We start from the raw sequence: 19,884 nt of genomic DNA on the forward strand, positions 1-19,884 counted from the left end.
AGCTGCTTTACTTGTGTAACTGAAGGCTCTAGTTGCATAAAGGTTAAAGTTTTTACTGTCAACCAAAAGTATGTGTGTAAATGCCCAGTTGTGTCAGTAGTAGATTATTGCACTTCTTCCTGATCTATGGAGGAATTGCTCTTATCTGCACTTTGTTCCAATTTATAACCTGTCCTCAGTTCAGCAGCCCTGTATAGATGCATTGTATCATAATCTCTTAGTCGCTGACATGAGTGAGATTGATCTTTGTCTACCTGCCAACAGCAATAAAATTGTAGAACGAGAGCGAAGATGTTTTCCCAAGGCTCGGGTTACCTTTGTAACATCTCCCCCACCCAAACCCTATTTCTGTACAGTGGACTGTCAGCAAGGTGAAGATGATGGGTGTGTGCATTTGGCTAATGTACATCTTAAGGAGTTGATATATGAAAATAATCTTGTAATAAAACTTATATAGTCACACTTACTGTGGTGTGATAATGTCATAGTGTAACAAAGATAGGGGCATGGGCGTAAGGATATATGTACAGTAAGCTATGTATGTGTGTATATATATATATATATATATATATATATATGTATGTATATGTATATGTGTGTGTGTATATATATATATATATATATATATTTCTCCCTCTCTCTCTTTTGCATGTGAAATCACCATTCTAAGTGGGAGTTCCTTGCTTCATGCATCAGTTGACACATGTACTGTATAAGTAGCTACAATGTGTACCAGGTGTTTCACTTTTTTCCCACCCGACTCACATAACAGTCATTGCTGTCTTTTAGCAAATTCTCAGTGTTCTATTTTTGTATATTCTTGTTAACAAAGCCATTTAGATTTCAGTTGCTGGGACTTCAGGAGTTATAGTCCTAATTCTTGAATGCTGACAGGGGGATCAGCTACTATAGTAGGTCATAAGGTGGCACCACTCTGTAGTCCTCTGCCTTGGACCTTTTTAATTTTACCTAATCAATGTATCTTACACCATGGTTCCCATACTTGAGAGATGCCTCTAGTTTCCAGATGGCACAGTCAGGCATGTACAAGCGTCTCTGTTATTTGCAGCCGTTTGTGAATGATGATCGGAGCAGCTTACTATTACTTTGTTTAGTTTGGGTGTTCCCAGTTACTAAGAGGGGACAGGACAGTGTGTAACCAATCAGAATGTGTACAGCAGCCCAGGCTCTCAGGAGTGGGTTACTGATTTGTTGGTAGACTGCAACCTGTGCAATTCTGAGTTTATAATAGTAAAGACAGTGGCTGTGAGGAGCAAGTTCCCCCAATAGTACATATGCTGCTGTAACACTATAATGGGACTTTTGTGTTGTTGAATACACCTCTATATGAAACACAGCTCATGGAAACCTCTTATTGGAACAGTACTTTTCAGTTTAAGGGGGGGAATTTAATTCTTTACTTGTGCCACAGCTCCTGTCTAAAGTGACAGGCAGTATTCAATTGTTTGTGCCCGCGGGCACCCGTTATATCTGCTCGCACCCTCCTGAGGTAGCGACAAGAAATCCACCCAAAGTTGGGCTTTTGGGAGCCCAAGCTGCCGTTTGTGCAGCTTGCCCAGTAGTCTGCATGGGTTTAGCCACTTTACTAAACTAATCCTGGTGCATTTGGGAATACTTGATAAATAATGGCCGTCCACAGTACTTGTACCCTGGAGCACAAACAACTGAATATAACCCATCACTTTAGACGGGAGCTGTGGAAAGGAGTAAACCATTGTATGATATAAGCTTGGAAGTAAAACTTGTCCACCTATGCAGTAACATTCTTTACTGGTTTTACAAATATGGTGCTATCCCTCTCTATGTGGGCTGACCTCTACTTACCATTGTTTAGGGGATGCTGTACATGGAAGCTATTAGAATTGAATCCAGTCTGCTTGTAAACACAATGGGGAAAGTATGCCTCACACAGAATGATTTCCAGACTCACAATTTTTTTTTCTATTTTTTGGTTTACAAGTCGGTGAACTGGACGTAAATTGTCGAATTCTGTCATTTCTATAAATAGCGTAAGTGATTTCAGAATTTCCAGCACATCTGTTGCACACTCATCTGAATGAAATTGGGATGGTTCATGCGTTATATGCAAGATGTGTACAGTAAGACCTGGAATAGGTGACTGCCTGATTACTGTGCCTTCCACTTCTTGTGGAGACCGTGATCTATTCATTGGTTCTTATTGCAGAGACTTGGCCAATAGGATATCCTTCTTACAAGCAAGAGGCAACATCCGCTCATTATATTACAATCCTTAACCGATTTGAAGTGCGTAAATTATTTTTAAATATACCCATAAATCCATTGGATGCAGCCTGTGTGTGGCTTAGATAAAACACCCCAAATGTTCAGCCGGTCAATTCACTAGCAACTGAATTAGTGCCATCACTGAGGCATGAGGCACGGTGTCCACCAATTATGAAGAATTTTTATTTAAAAATAAATAAATAAATCACATCTGTTACTAAATTCTAATATGCATTTTAGCATATTTCTATGGATTTTTTGATCTGAGTCCATTTATCCCAAATTATGTTTTGTTTAGCTATGCTTTAAGTCAGAGGTCTTTAACCCATGGGGTGTGCAGCTATTCCCCGCAGCAGGTCATGTGATTACCCGGAAGCAGCGTGCAGTGCTCTGTTGCAAGCCACGTTCTCAGGGACAACAGCCTGCCGAGTGGACGAAGCTCATTCGTAGCCCAGACCCCTCCAGGGAGATTCAGCTGAAAGACCCCGGATGCCCGAGCAGCAGCACCCACAGACCGTACGCAAGCCCCTGAGACAGACTGTCATCGGCAAGCTGCACTACCGGTCTGTGACTTTGAGCCGCAACAAACTGCGGGATCCCTGAGGCTTACACAGCCAAAAGTGATCAGTCACTCCCCCGGATGCCCAATCAGCAGCCTGTAATTGCAACCGCATGCCGCTGTGACATACCAACGGCGGCTAACATCACGGCCGGGAATACGATCCGGCAGAAAGGGAAGAGACCGCGACTGAGGCCAGTTATAGCCAGACAACCGGAACAGGGGGAGAACCTTCTCTACGAACAGAACCCCCTGTAATACTGGGACTAACTACCTGCACAGAGGCTGCCAACATTGATGCCAACATCGACAAGTTGGCCAAGCAATGGCAAGCTTCACACTGACGTGAACATATTATTGTAAAAAAAGGTATACAGACCATTTCTACTTCAGGGTCCATAGGGGGTCCACAGGGTTGACCTTGGGGGTATAGGTTGGGAACCAAATCCGGGTACCACGCAGTTAAAGCTTTTAGCTCCCAGGATGCACTGGGTCCACTCTCCCTATAACCCCACCCCCAAGCCAGAGGCACCTCAGTTTAAGTTGGTGCCCGGCCGGAGTCGGGTCACCGTTAGCGCAGGGGGAGCTGATTAGCAGCCCCTAAGCTTATTTTATTTTTTTTAGGGACAAAGTTTTTTCCATGGACTTTGGACTCTTCAGAGCGGCAGCGTCGGACTGTCCATAGGACGTCTAAGCTGCCGCTCCGTCACCCCGCTGGCGCTGAGACGCCAGTACAGATCTGGGGATCTCAGCGGGACCCCAGAGTCTGTACTAGCCGGACTCTGCGGGCGCCCAGGACTGCTGCCGGATCCACGGGGAGCAGGTAAGGTCGCGGATCACCGCTTGCGGTGATCCGCGCATTTCAAATGCAGTCCTGTGCCTCCGGTCTCAGGGGACAGACCGGAGGCGCCGGCAGTGGCGGCGGGCCCCCCATACCCCGTGTGTCCACTAGACCACCAGGGACTTAACGATCGGTGCAGGGAGCCGGCGTCCCGGGGGTTAATAGCCGGCCAGGGGAGGCAGCCTTCCCTGTTACAGCGGCTCCTCCCCTCAGCTCAGCGCGCCTTTCAGTATCCATAGTCTGGCGTCGCTGAGCTGCTTCCTCCGCGGGCCACGCTTCCTCTGAGGTCTCCAGCGGCCATTTTATCTCTGTGGTGCAGCAGAAATCTCTCAGGATGGCAGTGAGTCCAGTCCCCCTGCGTACCTCACCATCAGGTCAGTGTACACAGCGCTGTAGCCTTCCCAGACACTGAATCTGGGCAGTTGAATGCAGTGTAATAGTGCAGTATATTATATGACATGTTTATGTATATATGTATATATCTGCATTGTATGTGACTTATGCTAGTGCTGACTGTACTTTATTCTCTCACCTGTCAGTGTATATCTATCCCTTTTCTTTATCTGCCCTAATACAGCTGTACTTAGGGTGGTTCTGAGACCTCACATTTATATACTTGTTAATATTTGTGTGGTTTGTCACATACTGTTGCGTGCTGCACGTTGCCATATTTTAGATGGAACTGTGTGTTGCATACGCTGAAAATGGGTCCCTACAGCTAATTTTTGGCATCAGTCAGGACCAGTATAGTGCTGCTTAATATTTCCGCCAAGATTGGTCAGATATGTCTGACCAGGAGATAGAGCGTTATACTGCACCCATTTTTACTATCCTGCAAGTCATGTGCTGCAGGTGTTAGTGCGGAGGATTTGACTCATAAAGGGTTCTGTATGTGGCGTCATCTGGTGCCGGCCTCTTTCACGACCCCCTTGGGCGGTTTGTTTTTTCGGGATCCTCTCAATTGCGGATCGCCGGGCGGGCCCCATTGTTGTACCTCACTTGGGGTTACTTCACCATACTGCCCTTTTCATCTCAGGGTATCTCGCAGCTTCTTGCACTCTTCCCCTGTGACACAGACTACCGCTCCCTGCAGGGGTTTTTCGCAGTATATGAATTCCCCCTGGTGCCACAATAGTCTGTCATTCCCCTTGCAGGGATTACCACAACAGCCACCCTGGGTGGATGTCGTTTTCTACGAAACGCTAATTGGCGTGGTTGACGCCCTGTGGTTACTTCCCAGTTGGCTCTGCCGTGAACTGGGTACTGTTCGGGGCTCTTTCCCTCTTACACGGGGGGAAGCCTATTGCAGGTATTATTATCCCTGCTTTAGGGCTGGTCCATTCTGGTTAGAGTGAATGTTGACCTGCACCTGTATCATACATCCTCAGTATTGCGTGCCTTCGGGTTACCTGTTGCTAACTAGCGGGTGGATCGCATAGCGGGACTCTGGCTGTTGCCAGATAGGAGGTGTTACAACAGTGTTTGGCCTCCTGTCCCAAATTCCCTGAGGGTCATCACGAGCCCCTCCTGGGGGGGATGGGCGTGTTACTCGTCTGATTACAGACGTTACTACGCCTCCCATTCCTGCGTGGTCGGATTCTTCGGATCCGTAGGTGGTAACTCTGCCTGAAATCAGTATACTTGCTTTCAGGAGTTGTTACCCATCCTACCATGGCTATAGCATGGTTGGTTAATACTATTGCATATTGGGTTGATGCATTTGTAACGTTTTTTCCCCTCCAACACGTCGGGGGTTCAAATGTATTTGGTCGCTCACGTAATATATGCTGTTGTCATAGGTGGAAATGCCTATATTGGATACCAGTCTCCTAACTTTCAGAGTTCCGGCTGCGACTGTATCCTCCGTAATACCCTATGGCTGCGCTCTGGGAATGCAGAGGTGCAGATACCATCTTTAGGGTTGATATTGTTTGGTCCTGACCTTGACAAGATTGTAGTAACATTGGCAGTATTGCTAACGACAAGTTTACCACTTTCAGCTATGCCCACTACAAGGCCTCAGACTAAGTCTGTTAAGTCTTTTTTGTCCTCTGGGTCAGCCTAAAGGTCTGTTTCTTCGTAGACTGTCGGCATCTACAAGGGCCGACATATCCAGTACCGAGCAGGCCTGGACTGCCAGCCGATCCTGCTTCTGAACCTACGGATATCTCTTCAGTCTGACGGGACAGGCCTACAACTGGGAGATACCGATTTTCTCAGTTCGCCCGGTATTAGTGTCAATTTCCGCGGCTACGTGGGTAGGAGGGTACGCCCTCTTTACAAGGGCCTTACAGATCCAGAAAGCTATGCAGTTGTTGCGGTAAGCGGAGCTAATTAGGCCATCCCTACTATCTCAGTGAGGGACTGGTTGTTCTGTTTTCTTTCTGGTGCGGTGGCTGAATGGTCCTCTTTGGCCTATTCTCTGTCTCAATTCCCTGAACCAGTTCCTAAAGCTACCTGGGCTCAGGAGGAAATCCCTATGCTCCATCATACGATGTTTGGAACCTGGGGACTTTAGGGTATCACTGGATATACAGGACGCGTGCCTACGGGTACTTACAGAGACCTTTCCTCAGCATGGGCTGAGGTTTGCTGTATCACAGCAACACTTACAATTTTTCGGGCTCTGCCTGTTGGGACTGTCCTCAGCCCCACAGGGGTTTACCAGCGTTTTGGATTTTCTGACAGTTCTTCTGTTCAGTATATCCCAATGCTCCTGTACCTGGACGGCCTCCTGCTCTTAGCGGGATCACCGGGGTACTTTACGGCCAGGTCAGGATGACTGTGGCTTCTTCAGGGTGCAGACGTTTAATCAGCGGGGAAAAAGTCCTCCCTGCATCCCTCTCTGGGTATTCTTCATCTAGGATCCCTGCTGGATTCTCAGAATCTGAGAATTCTTCTGGCGTAAGACGGAATCTCCTCTCTTCCATTAGGAGTACATGGTTGTCTGCGCAGTCGACAGATGTCTTTACACTCTGGGATGCATGGTGGAATGGGCTCAGTTCCATTCCAGGCCTTTCCATAATTGGCTCATCTCCAGATGGAATGAGTTTTTTCTGTCGGATAACTGTTCAAACGATGATGCTCTCTCCGGAGGCAAGTCGGTCCCTGTCCGGGTGGCTATGGCCATCTCGTCCAGGGTTTTCTTTGCTAGGGACAGTGTCTGGATCGAATCCTTTTCAGTGCAGTTGGACGTCTGTCGATTCCACCCTGTCAATTAACTTACTCTGGCATAACTCTTGTTTCCCGGTGAACCTGAAAAGGTTCTGTCCGACAGGGTCAGGACAGTGGCTTCCTTTTTAGCAACACTGTTCGTTGGGTGGCAATGACAGGTATGTCACATATTCGGACATAGTCCGAGGGTCTCCTCCCGACCATCTCGGCAGCGTTCATTTCAGGAGCTCTCCATTGGGAAGCGGGAGTCCTCAGCCGTCACGACGTGCATCCCGGGGACTAGTCTCTTCCCCAAGAGAGGTTTCATCTCCTGGTGAGCAGGGGGGGCCCCCCTGAGGTGACCCTCATGGCCTTCTGACTTTATCACACTATGGTGTTACAGTTCAGCTCTGGGGATTCTGAAGCAAACTTCAGCGACTCTTTGTCGGTGAAGTGGTCCTTCCACTTTGTGTACCTGTGTTCTCCGGTCTCCCTTCTTCCTCGAGGTCTTTGGAAGTGTTTTCAATCGAGACGGAGATGCTTTCCTGCTGGTGGCTCCTGATTGCCCCAGATGTCAGGGGTACTTGGATCTTCGGAGTCTCTACATCGATACTCCATCCCTGATGCTTCACTGCCCGGACCTGTTGTCTCAGGGTCCTTGGTTTTGCCTTGGACCTGGGTCGTTTGTCTTTGACTGTGTCCTTACAGTGGTCTTACGGCTTCCCTGGCTTTGTCATCGTTGGAATGATTAGAGCACATGGATCAGCTCTTGCTGGGACCTACCGCAAACTGTGGCAGCCATAAATCTTATGGTATTGTACCTGTCGATACAATCCTCCGGTGTCCAGGATTTCCAGATATTCTGGCATTCCTTCCGGCTGGCTTGGGTTTCACACTTGGCCTGGTCTTTCTGACAGTGCGGATCTCTACACTGTCAGTATGGTTAAGATATGGAATGGCTTCACTCTGGTATCCAGTTCATCCTTTGGAGTGTTTTCTTGATTATGCCTCCATTTGTCCTCCCTAGGGACTCCTTGGGAGTAAGTAGTGGTTCTTCGTTACCTCCGGGGACAGTCAATGGAACCGCTGGTTGTGATAGCCATTACATGGTCTATTGCTTAGGCTCTCTCTTTCTCTCAGGGTGTTTATATCAACCAGGAGAGTGTCTGAATTGGGAGCGTTCTCATGTGGCTCCCTCTTCTGGAGGGCATCATGTCAGGGTGGGAGTTGCTCTCGCCCTGTGTTTCTTCTTAGTGGTTTTCAGGTTCCATATTATTCTGGAACTTATGGTACGGCCATTCTGTCCCCAGTCCTCTCGGCTGGTGTGGCCTCATTGACTGTGGTCTGGCCTCTTTGGATTTATGTGATCCGTTCAGGTTCCTTACGGAAATCGGACTCCTTATTGGTGGTCTGAGATTTCTGGTTTTCACAGGAAAGGATGGCCGGCCTATAACCAAATGTTGGCTTGGATGGCCTCGTAGGTCTTCCTCAGGGGCCTACCCATGGGTAGGCCTTCCTGTTGTTGATGCTTGTTTTTTCTCGGGCCATGTGACCCTCGTGTGCGGCTCGCTGTGGCGCCTCGGCTGTTTTGCCTTACTAGGTGGCCACGTGGTCTTCTGTCCACACCTTTTTAAGGTTCTAGGCATTGGTTTCCTTTGCCTCTCAGGATGCTTCCTTTTTGGCGACGGATTCTCCTCTCAGCACAGGAGCGTCCCCACCCTTGGTTGAACTGCTTTGGGACATCCCCAAGGTCAACCCTGTGGACCCCCTATGGACCCTGAAGTAGAAAACAAGAGATATGGTAAGAACTTACCTTTGTTATCTCTGTTTCTACGAAGTCCATAGGGTCCACAGGGCGCCCGCCCTGACGCACCTGGCTTCATATGGGCTGTGTGGCTGGTCACCGGTTTTCCGTCTCCCATTTCGGTGAGTATGGTTATTGAGTGTTCCAGTTTTCTCTCTCTTTTTCTCTCCTCCTCCGGCCTTTGGCTACTTACAAACTGAGGTGCCTCTGGCTTGGGGGTGGGGTTATAGGGAGAGTGGACCCAGTGCATCCTGGGAGCTAAAAGCTTCAACTGCGTGGTGCCCGGATTTGGTTCCCAACCTATACCCCCAAGGTCAACCCTGTGGACCCTATGGACTTCGTAGAAACAGAGATAACAAAGGTAAGTTCTTACCATATCTCTTGTTGTTTCATTCATTAATATAATAGTTATCATTTTAAGTCTTCATTATGGTCTTATGAGTCTGGGAAACTTCTTAGAATCCTCTAAAATTTAGAGTCTAAATATCGCAGTATAAGACCCTCGGTCTTCGTTGAATTTTTTTAATGTGGCCCACACAGTCTTAAAGGTTGAAGACCCCTGCTTTAAGTGTCACCCACCATTGTATGCAAACAACCATTGGTGCAGGCAGCACAGTGACTTTATTCTCTCACCTCATTCCTACACAACAAGGTGCAGGAACGGCCGGTATCATAAATCTGTGGATATTGTGGCCAGGTGCCTGTGTTATATGCCCCTAAAATTTATTAAAACCAGCTTTAAACTTCAACATAAGTGTCTCATTTTGTTTTATTAAAGTCATTTACGTTGTTTATTCACTGGGCTTGTGTGATTCTGGCTTTGTGGTAATTCCTGCTTCTCTCCTGTTTTCTTTTGGTTGTAAAATTCTTACTATTACTTTAATTTTTAAACCAATTATTTATTTTAAAAGTGTATGTAGTAGTAACTATGGGACATGTCGTCTCAAAATTGTTTTTATATAATAAGCGTGAAAGTGTGTGTGTGTGTGTGTCTGTCCTTTATGCACGGCCAGAGTTTTGTACCTAGCTTCGCCAAATTTAGCATGATGGTGTAGTTTGCCCGCTTGAACAATATTCACCATACACATTAACTGCTGCCTCTACTGGTAGCAGTTCCAGGCCCCCTAGGACAGGCCTGGCCAACCTGTGGCTCTCCAGCTTTTGTGACACTACACATACCAGCAAGCCCTGCCACTGTTTGAGCATTCCCTAATAGCAAAACTGTGGCAGGGCATGCTGGGAATTGTAGTTTCACAACAGCTGTAGAGCCACAGGTGGGCCGGGCCTGCCCTACGAGATGTCCCCTAGTAGCCATGGCCTTACCATTTCTGAGGTCTGACTCGTAGGGAATGCTGTGCTGTTCTCTGCCTCGGCACTGGCATCTGCTTTTGTTATCTGTAGACAGACTGGGGGGCTGGGTTTGCCCCAACCTGTCCCCCCCCCCCCACCTGTTTGTCTCCAGATAGTAGAGGAGATGGCACAAAAATACCCGTTCCAATTGCATCTGACTCCAAACGCCGGAGGTCACCTCCTTTTTGTCCAGAGTTCAGCTAGTGGGGCAGCAATTAAGGGCAGGGCACATTTTAGTGTTCTTAAATTGTTAAGGGTGCAGCGTCATGCTAAAGAAGCCTAGCGGACCTTGCCTGTCGACATTTCAGCAATATGACTGCATCCCTATCTGTTCTGGAGGAAGGATATTTAGTCATAAAGGGTCCTCAAAAATGGAAGCAGTAATTGAATAACTGCAACGGGACCCAATATTAATAAAAGGAAATATATAGTATATATCGTGAAATGAAATAATCCTCAGGGCATGTATGTGATCCATTCCTGTAAAAGTTATATTGATAGCTTCTTGTATTTTCCAGGTAGAAATTTCTGGGTATCTCATAGCTGACTTTTTAGTAGTATGCGCCTCTCACAGTAGATGGAATTGTCAGTGTTCGTTTGGGACGTTTATGCAAATTTGTGCAAACTATATGTGGCTCACTGTAATATCTGTAATGTAGTTTTAGATAAATCAAAGCAAAAGGTTATGTAACTTTGCCCCTCTTTTCATATAGGTCCCCGCCCCCTGATCCCTACAGTTTAGTGATATGGGTGAAGCAATTTAGTCACAGACTAAAATCTCACACAGAGCAGCAACAACTTGCACAGATGGAGCATTAGAAGCTGTTATGGATAAACTGTCCTGATTCTTCCAGGAAGCTAAATTAAAAGAAAAAAAAAAAAAAAATCCAAAAAAGAAAAACTTTAGTTTTCATTAGACTAATTAAGAAACAATCACCTTGGCAAGCTAGAAAGAGATTGCTGGTATTTGCCAGTTTTCCCTGAGATTGTTTCCTTAGCCTGCTATTCCTTTATAGTTCTGCAAAGTCATGGACTACCTTGGAAACCACAGCCACGTGGTGCAAGATCTAGTGAGCAGATAGACTTTGGAACACCCCTCTGAGCTCTGTCTGTTCTGTAAAATCCACCTCTTTCATTTTAATTCAAGTGTGTTCATGCAAATGTAGTTTGTGATGTCTCCATCCTTTTCCCTATCCTGCTGTTACTCTGTTTTTGGGAGTTATACTGTCCCAACACAATATTTCATTCATTTAGTGATCACTATTGACAGCTGCAATCCTGAACTATGTGCCTACATAATCTGCATTCACCCACTGAGTGCATTATGTGCGAGTTTGTCCTCACCATAAGGGCGTTGCAGTAGATGTACTATATTTAGCAGTGAACCTCATTATGCTATGCATAGAGCACTTCACTCTAAATTTAAACTGCTTCTTTTACATCCTATAGAATTGCTCATCAAGCACGAGTAGGAGGATAGTGCTGATACATTAAGTTACATGCAATTAGTAAGCCCGTCTGACACAAACCATGCTAATTAATTGTTAGCTCTTTGGTTTTGCAGATCCTTTTTCTTGTAGTCAGGATGCATAAGTGAAAATTACTGATTTTACTATTTTTTAGGAGTGTGGAGAGTAAAATAAAACCTTTTGACGTGAGTCTTTGTCAGGCTTTTAGAGAGCTAAAATTGAATGAAACTGAGCCTCGTACCTCAAACACATGGTATCATGGCTTGAAATAACTGACCACATTCATAGCTGTTTATAAGAATTGTTACTGAGGAGGTTCATCTTACTTCAGGCTGTGAATAAGTTTTTCAGAGTTTTAAGGGGGTATTTATCAAAGCTCAGAGAGATAAAGTACCAACCTATCCGCTGTCATTTTGTCAAACAGTCTGTAAAATGTAAGTTAGAAGCTGATTGGTACTTTTTCTCTCTCACAATTTTATCTTTAATTTTAATCAAGCTTTGACAATTACCCCCCTTATGGCGCATACACACGGTCAGATCTGTCAGATGAACGATTTTTACCAAAATGAACGATTTCAGACAGTATTAAAATGAATGAAATCGTCAAAATCTGACTGCAAACACAGACTAGCGTTCCCGCTAGGCTGTTTTAGCGGGGTGCGGAGCCCTGCCCTCCTTCTGGAGGGCAAAAAGCACCCTGCCCTCCAAGAGGAGGGCAAAAAGCTCCCTGCCCTCACAGCCTGCGGATGCCGTTCTCACCCGCGGGATGCAGTGTCCCGCGGGTGGAGAAACATGCGGTGACCCGGTCACCGCTGGAGAATAGACGCCGGGCGCATGCACCCGGCATCTATTCTCCCTTTCTGCAGCGCTTGGGGGCTGCCCGGCGTGTCCGTAAGCGCCGGGCACGCCCCCAAGTATGACGAAAAGGGGACGCGTCTTATAGACATGCCCCCTTTTCATGACCACGCCCCCTTTTCGGGCATAAGGTTGCCCTCTCTAGCTCCGGCGCCCTGTCTGCCGCCGGAGCTAGAGTGAACACTAACAGACTATGTCGGATATCGTTATCTGACATGCGGGAACACACATCGCTCATCGTTGCAGGCCCACATGTCAGATTTTCTTTCAGATATGAACGATTTTTAAAATCGTTATCATTCAGATATGACACAAAATCTGACGGTGTGTATGCACCATTAAGTGTGACAAATGAAGGCGACACTTTCAGTTTCTAAACACTGCTGGAGATTGAAGATCTGAATTAAATTGCTTTTGTCTTAATATCTACAATCAGTAATTGGTGTATTCATTATTTTAGCATTCAAATGAGTTTATATAGCTTTACCATTTTCCCTAATCAAAGCTGTAAAAATAAGCACGCAGGGCATAAATGATCAGTACGCTTTAGCATTTCTTGCTCCTAAAAATTTTAGTTTTCCGTTGCAACAAAATCAAAGGAAAATCAGGGTTTTGTTTTGTTTGACAAAATCCTAAGGTTTCTTCCTAGTCAGATGCTTCTACAAAGCATTACAGTGCATCCTGTATATTCTTATAGTCTTAATTACTTTAGTTGGTCTTCAACAATATTGCTGTATTTCTGAGGATTATAAAAAGAGACAAATTTGCAAAATAAACATTTGTCTCTTAAATCTATTGCTGTGAGATCTGTTACTTGTTAGAACAATGTAAAATGTAATGTACAACCTTTTTAAATTGATGATTTTTAGAAGTTGAGGTTCATAATATAGTGTCAGGACCGAAGAAGTGATTCCTCTATTGGACAGTAGGAGGTGCTATTCCTCAAAGCAATTATTTAACATTTCTAGTATTGTATAGGTAATGTAATCACTGGTTGTAATTGTATTACAATATAATATGTAGGACAAAGTTGGTGCTAATATATGTAAAATCTCCTGTAAATATATTCTGTGGAAACATTTAGGAGCGCCTTTTGTTGTTATAAGCATTGTCAAAATTAGTAGCCTATGGCCTTTTGCTGGACTTGGCAGTTTTTGGTGATTTATATAGAATTTGCCGGTAATGTACATTACACTGTTATTGTTACACAATTACATTTTGTTATTTTATTTGTGTACTTAGAACCAGCTGCTACAAGTGCCGATTAGTGTGCAAACTAATAAAAGCCCCTCTGCCTATCATGCCTTCATAGATCCTGTAAATACTCATTTCCATGTTTTTGTACTATAAAACAATTTACAATGTTTATTTGCTGCTTTGCCTCAGATGTTATTTGGAAGACTTCTAACGGCAGAAATTGATGACTCAAGCACGGCCGAGAGCCCAGTAATAATAATAACATACAGGGGGTGATGTATCAAGAGATAAAGTGGACAAGTTACACAAAGCAACCAAAGCCTCTAACTGGCATGTATCTAGCACAGTCTTTGAAATGACGGACCCTGATTGGTTGCTCTGGGCAACTACTCCACTTTAGCGCTTTCCAAGTCTTGATACATTCCCCCTATAGTCATATGTAACAGGTGTGCGTTTCCCATTCCACCTAACATATTGTACTGATCCCTGATCTGGGTTGTTTTTTTTTAAATTGATTTTTGTTTATTTACCTGCAGTTCTACCTTCAAGACACTAAGAGTAGTAATGGTACCTTCATAAACAGCCAGAGGTTGAGTCGAGGATCTGAGGAAAGCCCGCCATGTGAGATTCTCTCGGGTGACATCATTCAGTTTGGGGTGGATGTAACGGAAAACACCAGGAAAGGTAAGTGAGCTCTGCAGCTTCTTACATACATCGCCTTATCACTTACCTTCTTGCTTTAGGATCGTATCCAGCTGAAACTCAACCGTTTCCAAAATCCGAGTATTCAGACCTTGTGACCTCTATGTGGCTGGAGATTTCTGAAGAGGATGGAGTATATTTAATGTAGAGGTGCTGAGTCCCTGTCAGTAAGGAGCCACATTAATGGAAGTCCTCTCCTTCACAAATCTCCATGCATGCCAGTTAGTGTAGTGATGGACTCTGCAGGGAATCTCTCTCTTGCATCTTAGTTAGATTGTGCGGTTTTAACATGAAATCTTATTAAGGCTTCTCTAATGAAACCCAGGCAGCATCTGGCGTCATGTCTGAGGCGGTCATTGACCTGTCCTACACCTCCCTACAGTGCTGACGTGATGGATTGTTCATTGGCAAGGGGTTTAAATGTTCTGATCATCAGCTCTGATAGGGGTCTATTTACTAACAGTGTTAGGAGACAGAGTGAAAAGTAATAAGGTGCCAGCCAATCAGCTCCCAACTGCCATCTCCCAGGCTGTGTTTGTAAGATGACAGTCGGGAGCTGATTGGCTGGCACCTTATCACTTTTCACTCTCTCCTAACACTGCTTAGTAAATAGACCTCTTAATCATCAAGGACTTGGTAAACACTCCTCATAATTCTGTGTCTTTCCCCACTGTGCAGCACTTCAGAAGCCATTTTGTTGAAATACTACTCCACAGCAATTAAAAATGGTCAGTCATCGTCCTCATCATTGCGACGACATTGCAACATTTTCTTCATCTTTGAATCTTCACACAATATAGAGAATAAACCTATATTGTTTTATTAGTGACTCTTGTATTTGTGTAATACAAAGATGTACAGAATACTGTGGAATTTAGTTGACTAGGAACCTGCAAAATCTTTTATGGAGCCACAGTAAGTTAGAGCAGTATGAGTGCATTGACATCAATAGAAAGGACTTGCTGTTGTTATCTAGCTATTAATTGATGAATGTATAAAGCAAATGTTTTTTCTTATAGGACTTTATTTAGTGTTTGTAATTGTGCCTGTAAGTCTGATTCCGGAGCTCACCATTCAGTAGAGATGACATTGCTTTTGCTTCACTCTCTAATAAATCCGGTTATCTACTCCCAAAGATGTTACTCTTATGCCACTGTGACAATGCGGTTTAATAACATGTGGGCATGGGTTGGCTGCCATCATTGTGTGAGGTCCTGGGTTTGCCGCTAGTCTAGTCAGAGGAGATGCATACACCTGTGTGTGTTATGTCTGTATGAGTATGTTGTACACAATTAAACCAAGGAAAGCAAAGGTTGTAATCCCTTGAAAAATCCACTTTCTGAATGATGCATAGCGGGCGATGAGAACTGAATACAGTGATTATATTTTCTGTTAAACTTACCCAGAAAATTACATTGAAAAAGGGGTAACACCTGAGCCGTAATGATAATCTATATTCTATATATTCTTACAGTGACCCATGGTTGTATAGTGTCCACAATAAAGCTATTTTTGCCAGATGGACTGGAGACCAGACGACGATCAGAGTAAGTGCACTTTAATTCCCTCTGTACAGGTGGATCCTCCAGCTGGTAATGCCTTTATAACCAGCTTCACCGAGAGTAGCCATGAGTCTAAGCTAGTAATTTTCAACCCATCTCATGACTGGTCCGTCCCTGTCCTGCTACACTCACCCTGTGGCAGGTTCTCATTTCAGCTGTCATGTCTGCATCGATCTCAGCAGGAGCTGTTGGCGGGAAGCACACCCTGGCTCACACAGCGCATGACGGCAATCTTCCATTGTTGTATAGATCCTGTATCATGAGTATAATGGTTTATATCTGAATTAAGTCAGCAAGTAAGCACCTGTTATCGAATATTTCTGCTGCAAATGCCAATATTCTCATTTAAAACGGCTTTTTCTCTGTGTGCTATTATTTTTTGGGGCGGTATTCAATTGTTTACGCGGTCCGGATCTCCCGTCTAAAGTGACAGGAGATCGCGGGCCGCTATTCAATTGTTGCCATTTTTCGTGGTCGGGTTTAGCCGCGTAAAGCAGCTACCCCCGACCAAAGTGCTGGGCGCGACCGTGAAAAGTGATGTAAACACCAGACTAGTGCATTTCTGCAGCGCTATTGTATCATGTTATACGTTGTGTTCTACAAATCCAAAACAAGAATTGCAGTTAATAGATTTGTTAGCAACTAATACACCCATTCCACATTCCACCAGTCTGAATTAGAGCAGACCATCACTGGTAATCTCGTTAGAGGACGGTGGTACCTGTGTACCAGTGTGAATTAGAGCAGACCATCACTGGTAATCTCGTTAGAGGACGGTGGTACCTGTGTACCAGTGTGAATTAGAGCAGACCATCACTGGTAATCTCGTTAGAGGATGGTGGTACCTGAGTACCAGTCTGAATTAGAGCAGACCATCACTGGTAATCTCGTTAGAGGATGGTGGTACCTGAGTACCAGTCTGAATTAGAGCAGACCATCACTGGTAATCTCGTTAGAGGATGGTGGTACCTGTGTACCAGTTTTCAGGAACTCCGCTGTTACATAAAACTAGGTGGTAATCAGAATTTTTGTTCTGTTCATTGAAGCTGTATTTTAATAGGAAAGATTGATCAGAGTATGTACTTTATATGGTGTTATACTCTTGTGGCCTTAGGAAATTAATGCATCTGAAGCTTCCTACTATAATATGTCTAGATTTAAGTTTCTCATTCTCACTCCTTACTTGCCCCCATCCTTTTTTCAGGCCGTACACTCTGAACTTCCCACCCTTGTGCACGAACCCTTCCCATAACCTCGCCTGATAACTCGCCTTTAGGCAAGTTCCTCAAATTCTCCAGCCACCTCCTTAACCTCCCTAGGCTATTCTACCCAGCTAACTCTCCTCTGCACAGTACATGTAACACCCTTTATGTTTACTATAGTCCAAAAACAGACTTTCCTCAGACGCATTTTCGGCAAAAAGACGCCTGGCACTAGTAGGGTTCCACGGGACCTGTCAAGTCCCTCACGCCAGGCAAGTCACGCTGTATGGCGTATTGAGGCTAGATGTATGAGGACACATCTGTAGGCTTGCGTACAGTTGGTAAATGTTGATATTATAACAAAAAAATAATAACAAAAAAATAGAGCATTATTTATTATAACAGAAAAATAGAGCATGCAATGTAACAGAGTAACCTTCTTCACATGATCGCATCCTTTATTTAAGTATTGATCATATCTGTCCACAAGCTTTAGAATCCCCTTTTTGTACTAGACTGCCTCCAGTCCATTCACCCAGTTACTGACTGCAAGCTTCAACTCATCACATCCAAAACATTCAATTGAATGCAATGTAAATCGCGCTGGGAAGGAGTACCTGGAGCTATTCAGTTGTTTCCCCCGCGCCCGACACTTAGTCAGGAGATGCCGGTTAGTGCGCCTTAAGCCAGGTGTTTAGCCGCGCTAACCGTCATTTTCCGATTTAAATGCCTGCCGCAATGTTAGCGCTGCGCTAAGCTGAAAAACAGTATTGCAGCTGGTACTCTGATTACTGCTCGCAGCCTCAGGAGAAGCTTGTAGCTGTATTCTAGAATACCTCCTAACTTCTGTCTACTGAGACTTTATTTAAATGCTTTATTTTGTAGGCATTGCCTGCAGTCTTTCCAGAGACTATATACTGCAGTACTGTTGTTTACGCACCTATTTACATTTATTTTACATTTTTATTTTGAAAAAGTTAACCAAGCAAGGTGTCTGAGAATCTCGGCGACGAACGAGGTTACCTGACTCCTATCTCTGTACTTGATCATAGTAAACATGCAATGTTAATAGGAAAGTCACCTTCACTATCAGCTACTGTGTAGTGAAGGAATCAGTATGATTTACCGCCGGCCGCATGGTTCAAATCCCGACAGCGGAAGCCTGGCAGGGGTGAAGATCCCGACTGCTAATTTAGGTAAGTTCTAACTAACCTACCCCCACCCCCCCTAACCATCTCTTAGGGGTGCCTAACCATAACCCCCCCCCCCCCAAGTGCCTAACCCTAATCCCCCACTTCCCCGCAGCCTAACCCTCCCGGGAGGGGGGTGCCTAACCCTCCCGGGGGGTGCCTAGCCCTAACCCCAAGTCCCCCCCGGGAGCCCCTAACGCCTGATATTAGACCGTTGCCGGGTTTAGACAGTCGGGATGCCAACGGTCGGTATTTAGACCGTCGGCATCCCGACTGCATACCGTAGTGAAGACTATAGAGTGTGTGACCTGGGCAAAATAAAAGTGCTGCAGTTCAAAGGCTCATTCACATACACCGGGAAATATAACTTGTAAAGCCCAGAGAATATAGAAAATGAGAAATGAAATGAATTTAGAGAATAAGCTACATTTATTAAACAGTGGAAACCAAGTGGCCAATCTTTAAAACCTGGGATTATCCCTTGAAATTAAGGATTCTCCTAACGGGCACTAATGTATAATTACTGACTGCTTGTGCAATGATTTCCGAACACAAGCCATTAGTCTTGCTTCACTGGCACCTCCTAGTGGACAGGAAGCTCCACTTCGGCTTGATGTGCAGTGGGTGCTGTTTTTTTTTTTTTTTTTTTTTTTTGGTTTTTCTTGTACACAAGGGAGGGTCACTCAATGTTTAATTTAATTATTTTAATTGGTTATTTTTGTATGTGCAAAATCTTCTTTTTCATTGACGTGTGCCTGAAACCGGCATCCTTTTCATTTTTGTTGTTAGGTGACACTAGTCAGAAATCTCAATCTTAACCCTTTATAACCCATGCGTGTAATTTGCAATGTACATTATCTCTAAATACACATGATGTCTGTGTGACCGTGATCTCAGTCTGTGCTGTTATAATGTTACCATTCTGTATTATGGCGCCACAGAAGACATTTTGGCAACTACAGCCAAAGTGTCACCCTGTCTTTGATTACTTGTTACAACAGCTCCGTTTACTGGGAAAATCCTTCTAAACAGAACGTTAAAATATCATTATGTTCTTATGTAATCCCCATTTATAATTAGATTCAGTTAGTTTTATGTTAACCTCTGGTATTCAATTTACATGAAGAAAAAAAACTTAAGTGCAAACAAAAAGGCATACAAACACAATGCATTATGGGGGAGATGTATCCAATATACTAAAGAGGACAAGTGGGGAAGTTTCCAATAGCAACCAACCAGCTTTTAGCTATCATTTATCTAGTACAGTGTTTTCCAAAAAAAGGATTTTCATTCCAACCCAGCTGGTTTTCTGGTAGTGCAGATGGAATATATAAATTCTGAACATTAATCAACACAAATACTCTGCTCAGCCACATTATGAGGGAAGAGGCAATAGACCAGGAATATCAATAGCTGCTCAGACCATGACAGTCCGGTTTCCAGACGCTAACTGCCTGTAACTGTGACTTGTGGTTGTGATGCAGGGTCTCAGGCCTCCCTGCATTGATCCTACATCGGTGGAGAGGAGTTCAATAAAGCGCAATAGAATACGCTGGTGCTATGTAAGTAAATGTTAATAAATAATATATCTTTTCCACTGCCGCACTTGAACTATTGCCGGGATTATCTGGGTCGTGACTAAGTGTAAAAGGGTCCTTTAAAAAATAATCCCGGTTGAGTGACCCAGGTCATCTGACCAATCCCACGCAAAAAGCAGCTGATTGGAGCATTAGTG

The 19,884-nt window shown here is 44.6% G+C and overlaps 1 protein-coding gene across 3 annotated transcripts in view; it reads left to right on the forward strand.

The window, feature by feature from the left end:
* The window catches only part of SLMAP (sarcolemma associated protein), a 144,440-nt gene that overhangs the window by 41,307 nt on the left and 83,249 nt on the right, over window positions 1-19,884 (forward strand). For all 3 annotated transcript variants that reach the window (XM_088472687.1, XM_088472689.1, XM_088472688.1), the window contains exons 2-3: window positions 14,030-14,177; window positions 15,670-15,742. In XM_088472687.1, coding sequence (XP_088328813.1) covers window positions 14,030-14,177; window positions 15,670-15,742 — 221 coding nt within the window. The remainder of the gene's footprint in view (window positions 1-14,029; window positions 14,178-15,669; window positions 15,743-19,884) is intronic.

Source organism: Taudactylus pleione, unplaced genomic scaffold (assembly GCF_031769625.1).
Source record: "Taudactylus pleione unplaced genomic scaffold, aTauple2 ptg000128l, whole genome shotgun sequence".
Lineage (NCBI taxonomy): Eukaryota > Metazoa > Chordata > Amphibia > Anura > Myobatrachidae > Taudactylus > Taudactylus pleione.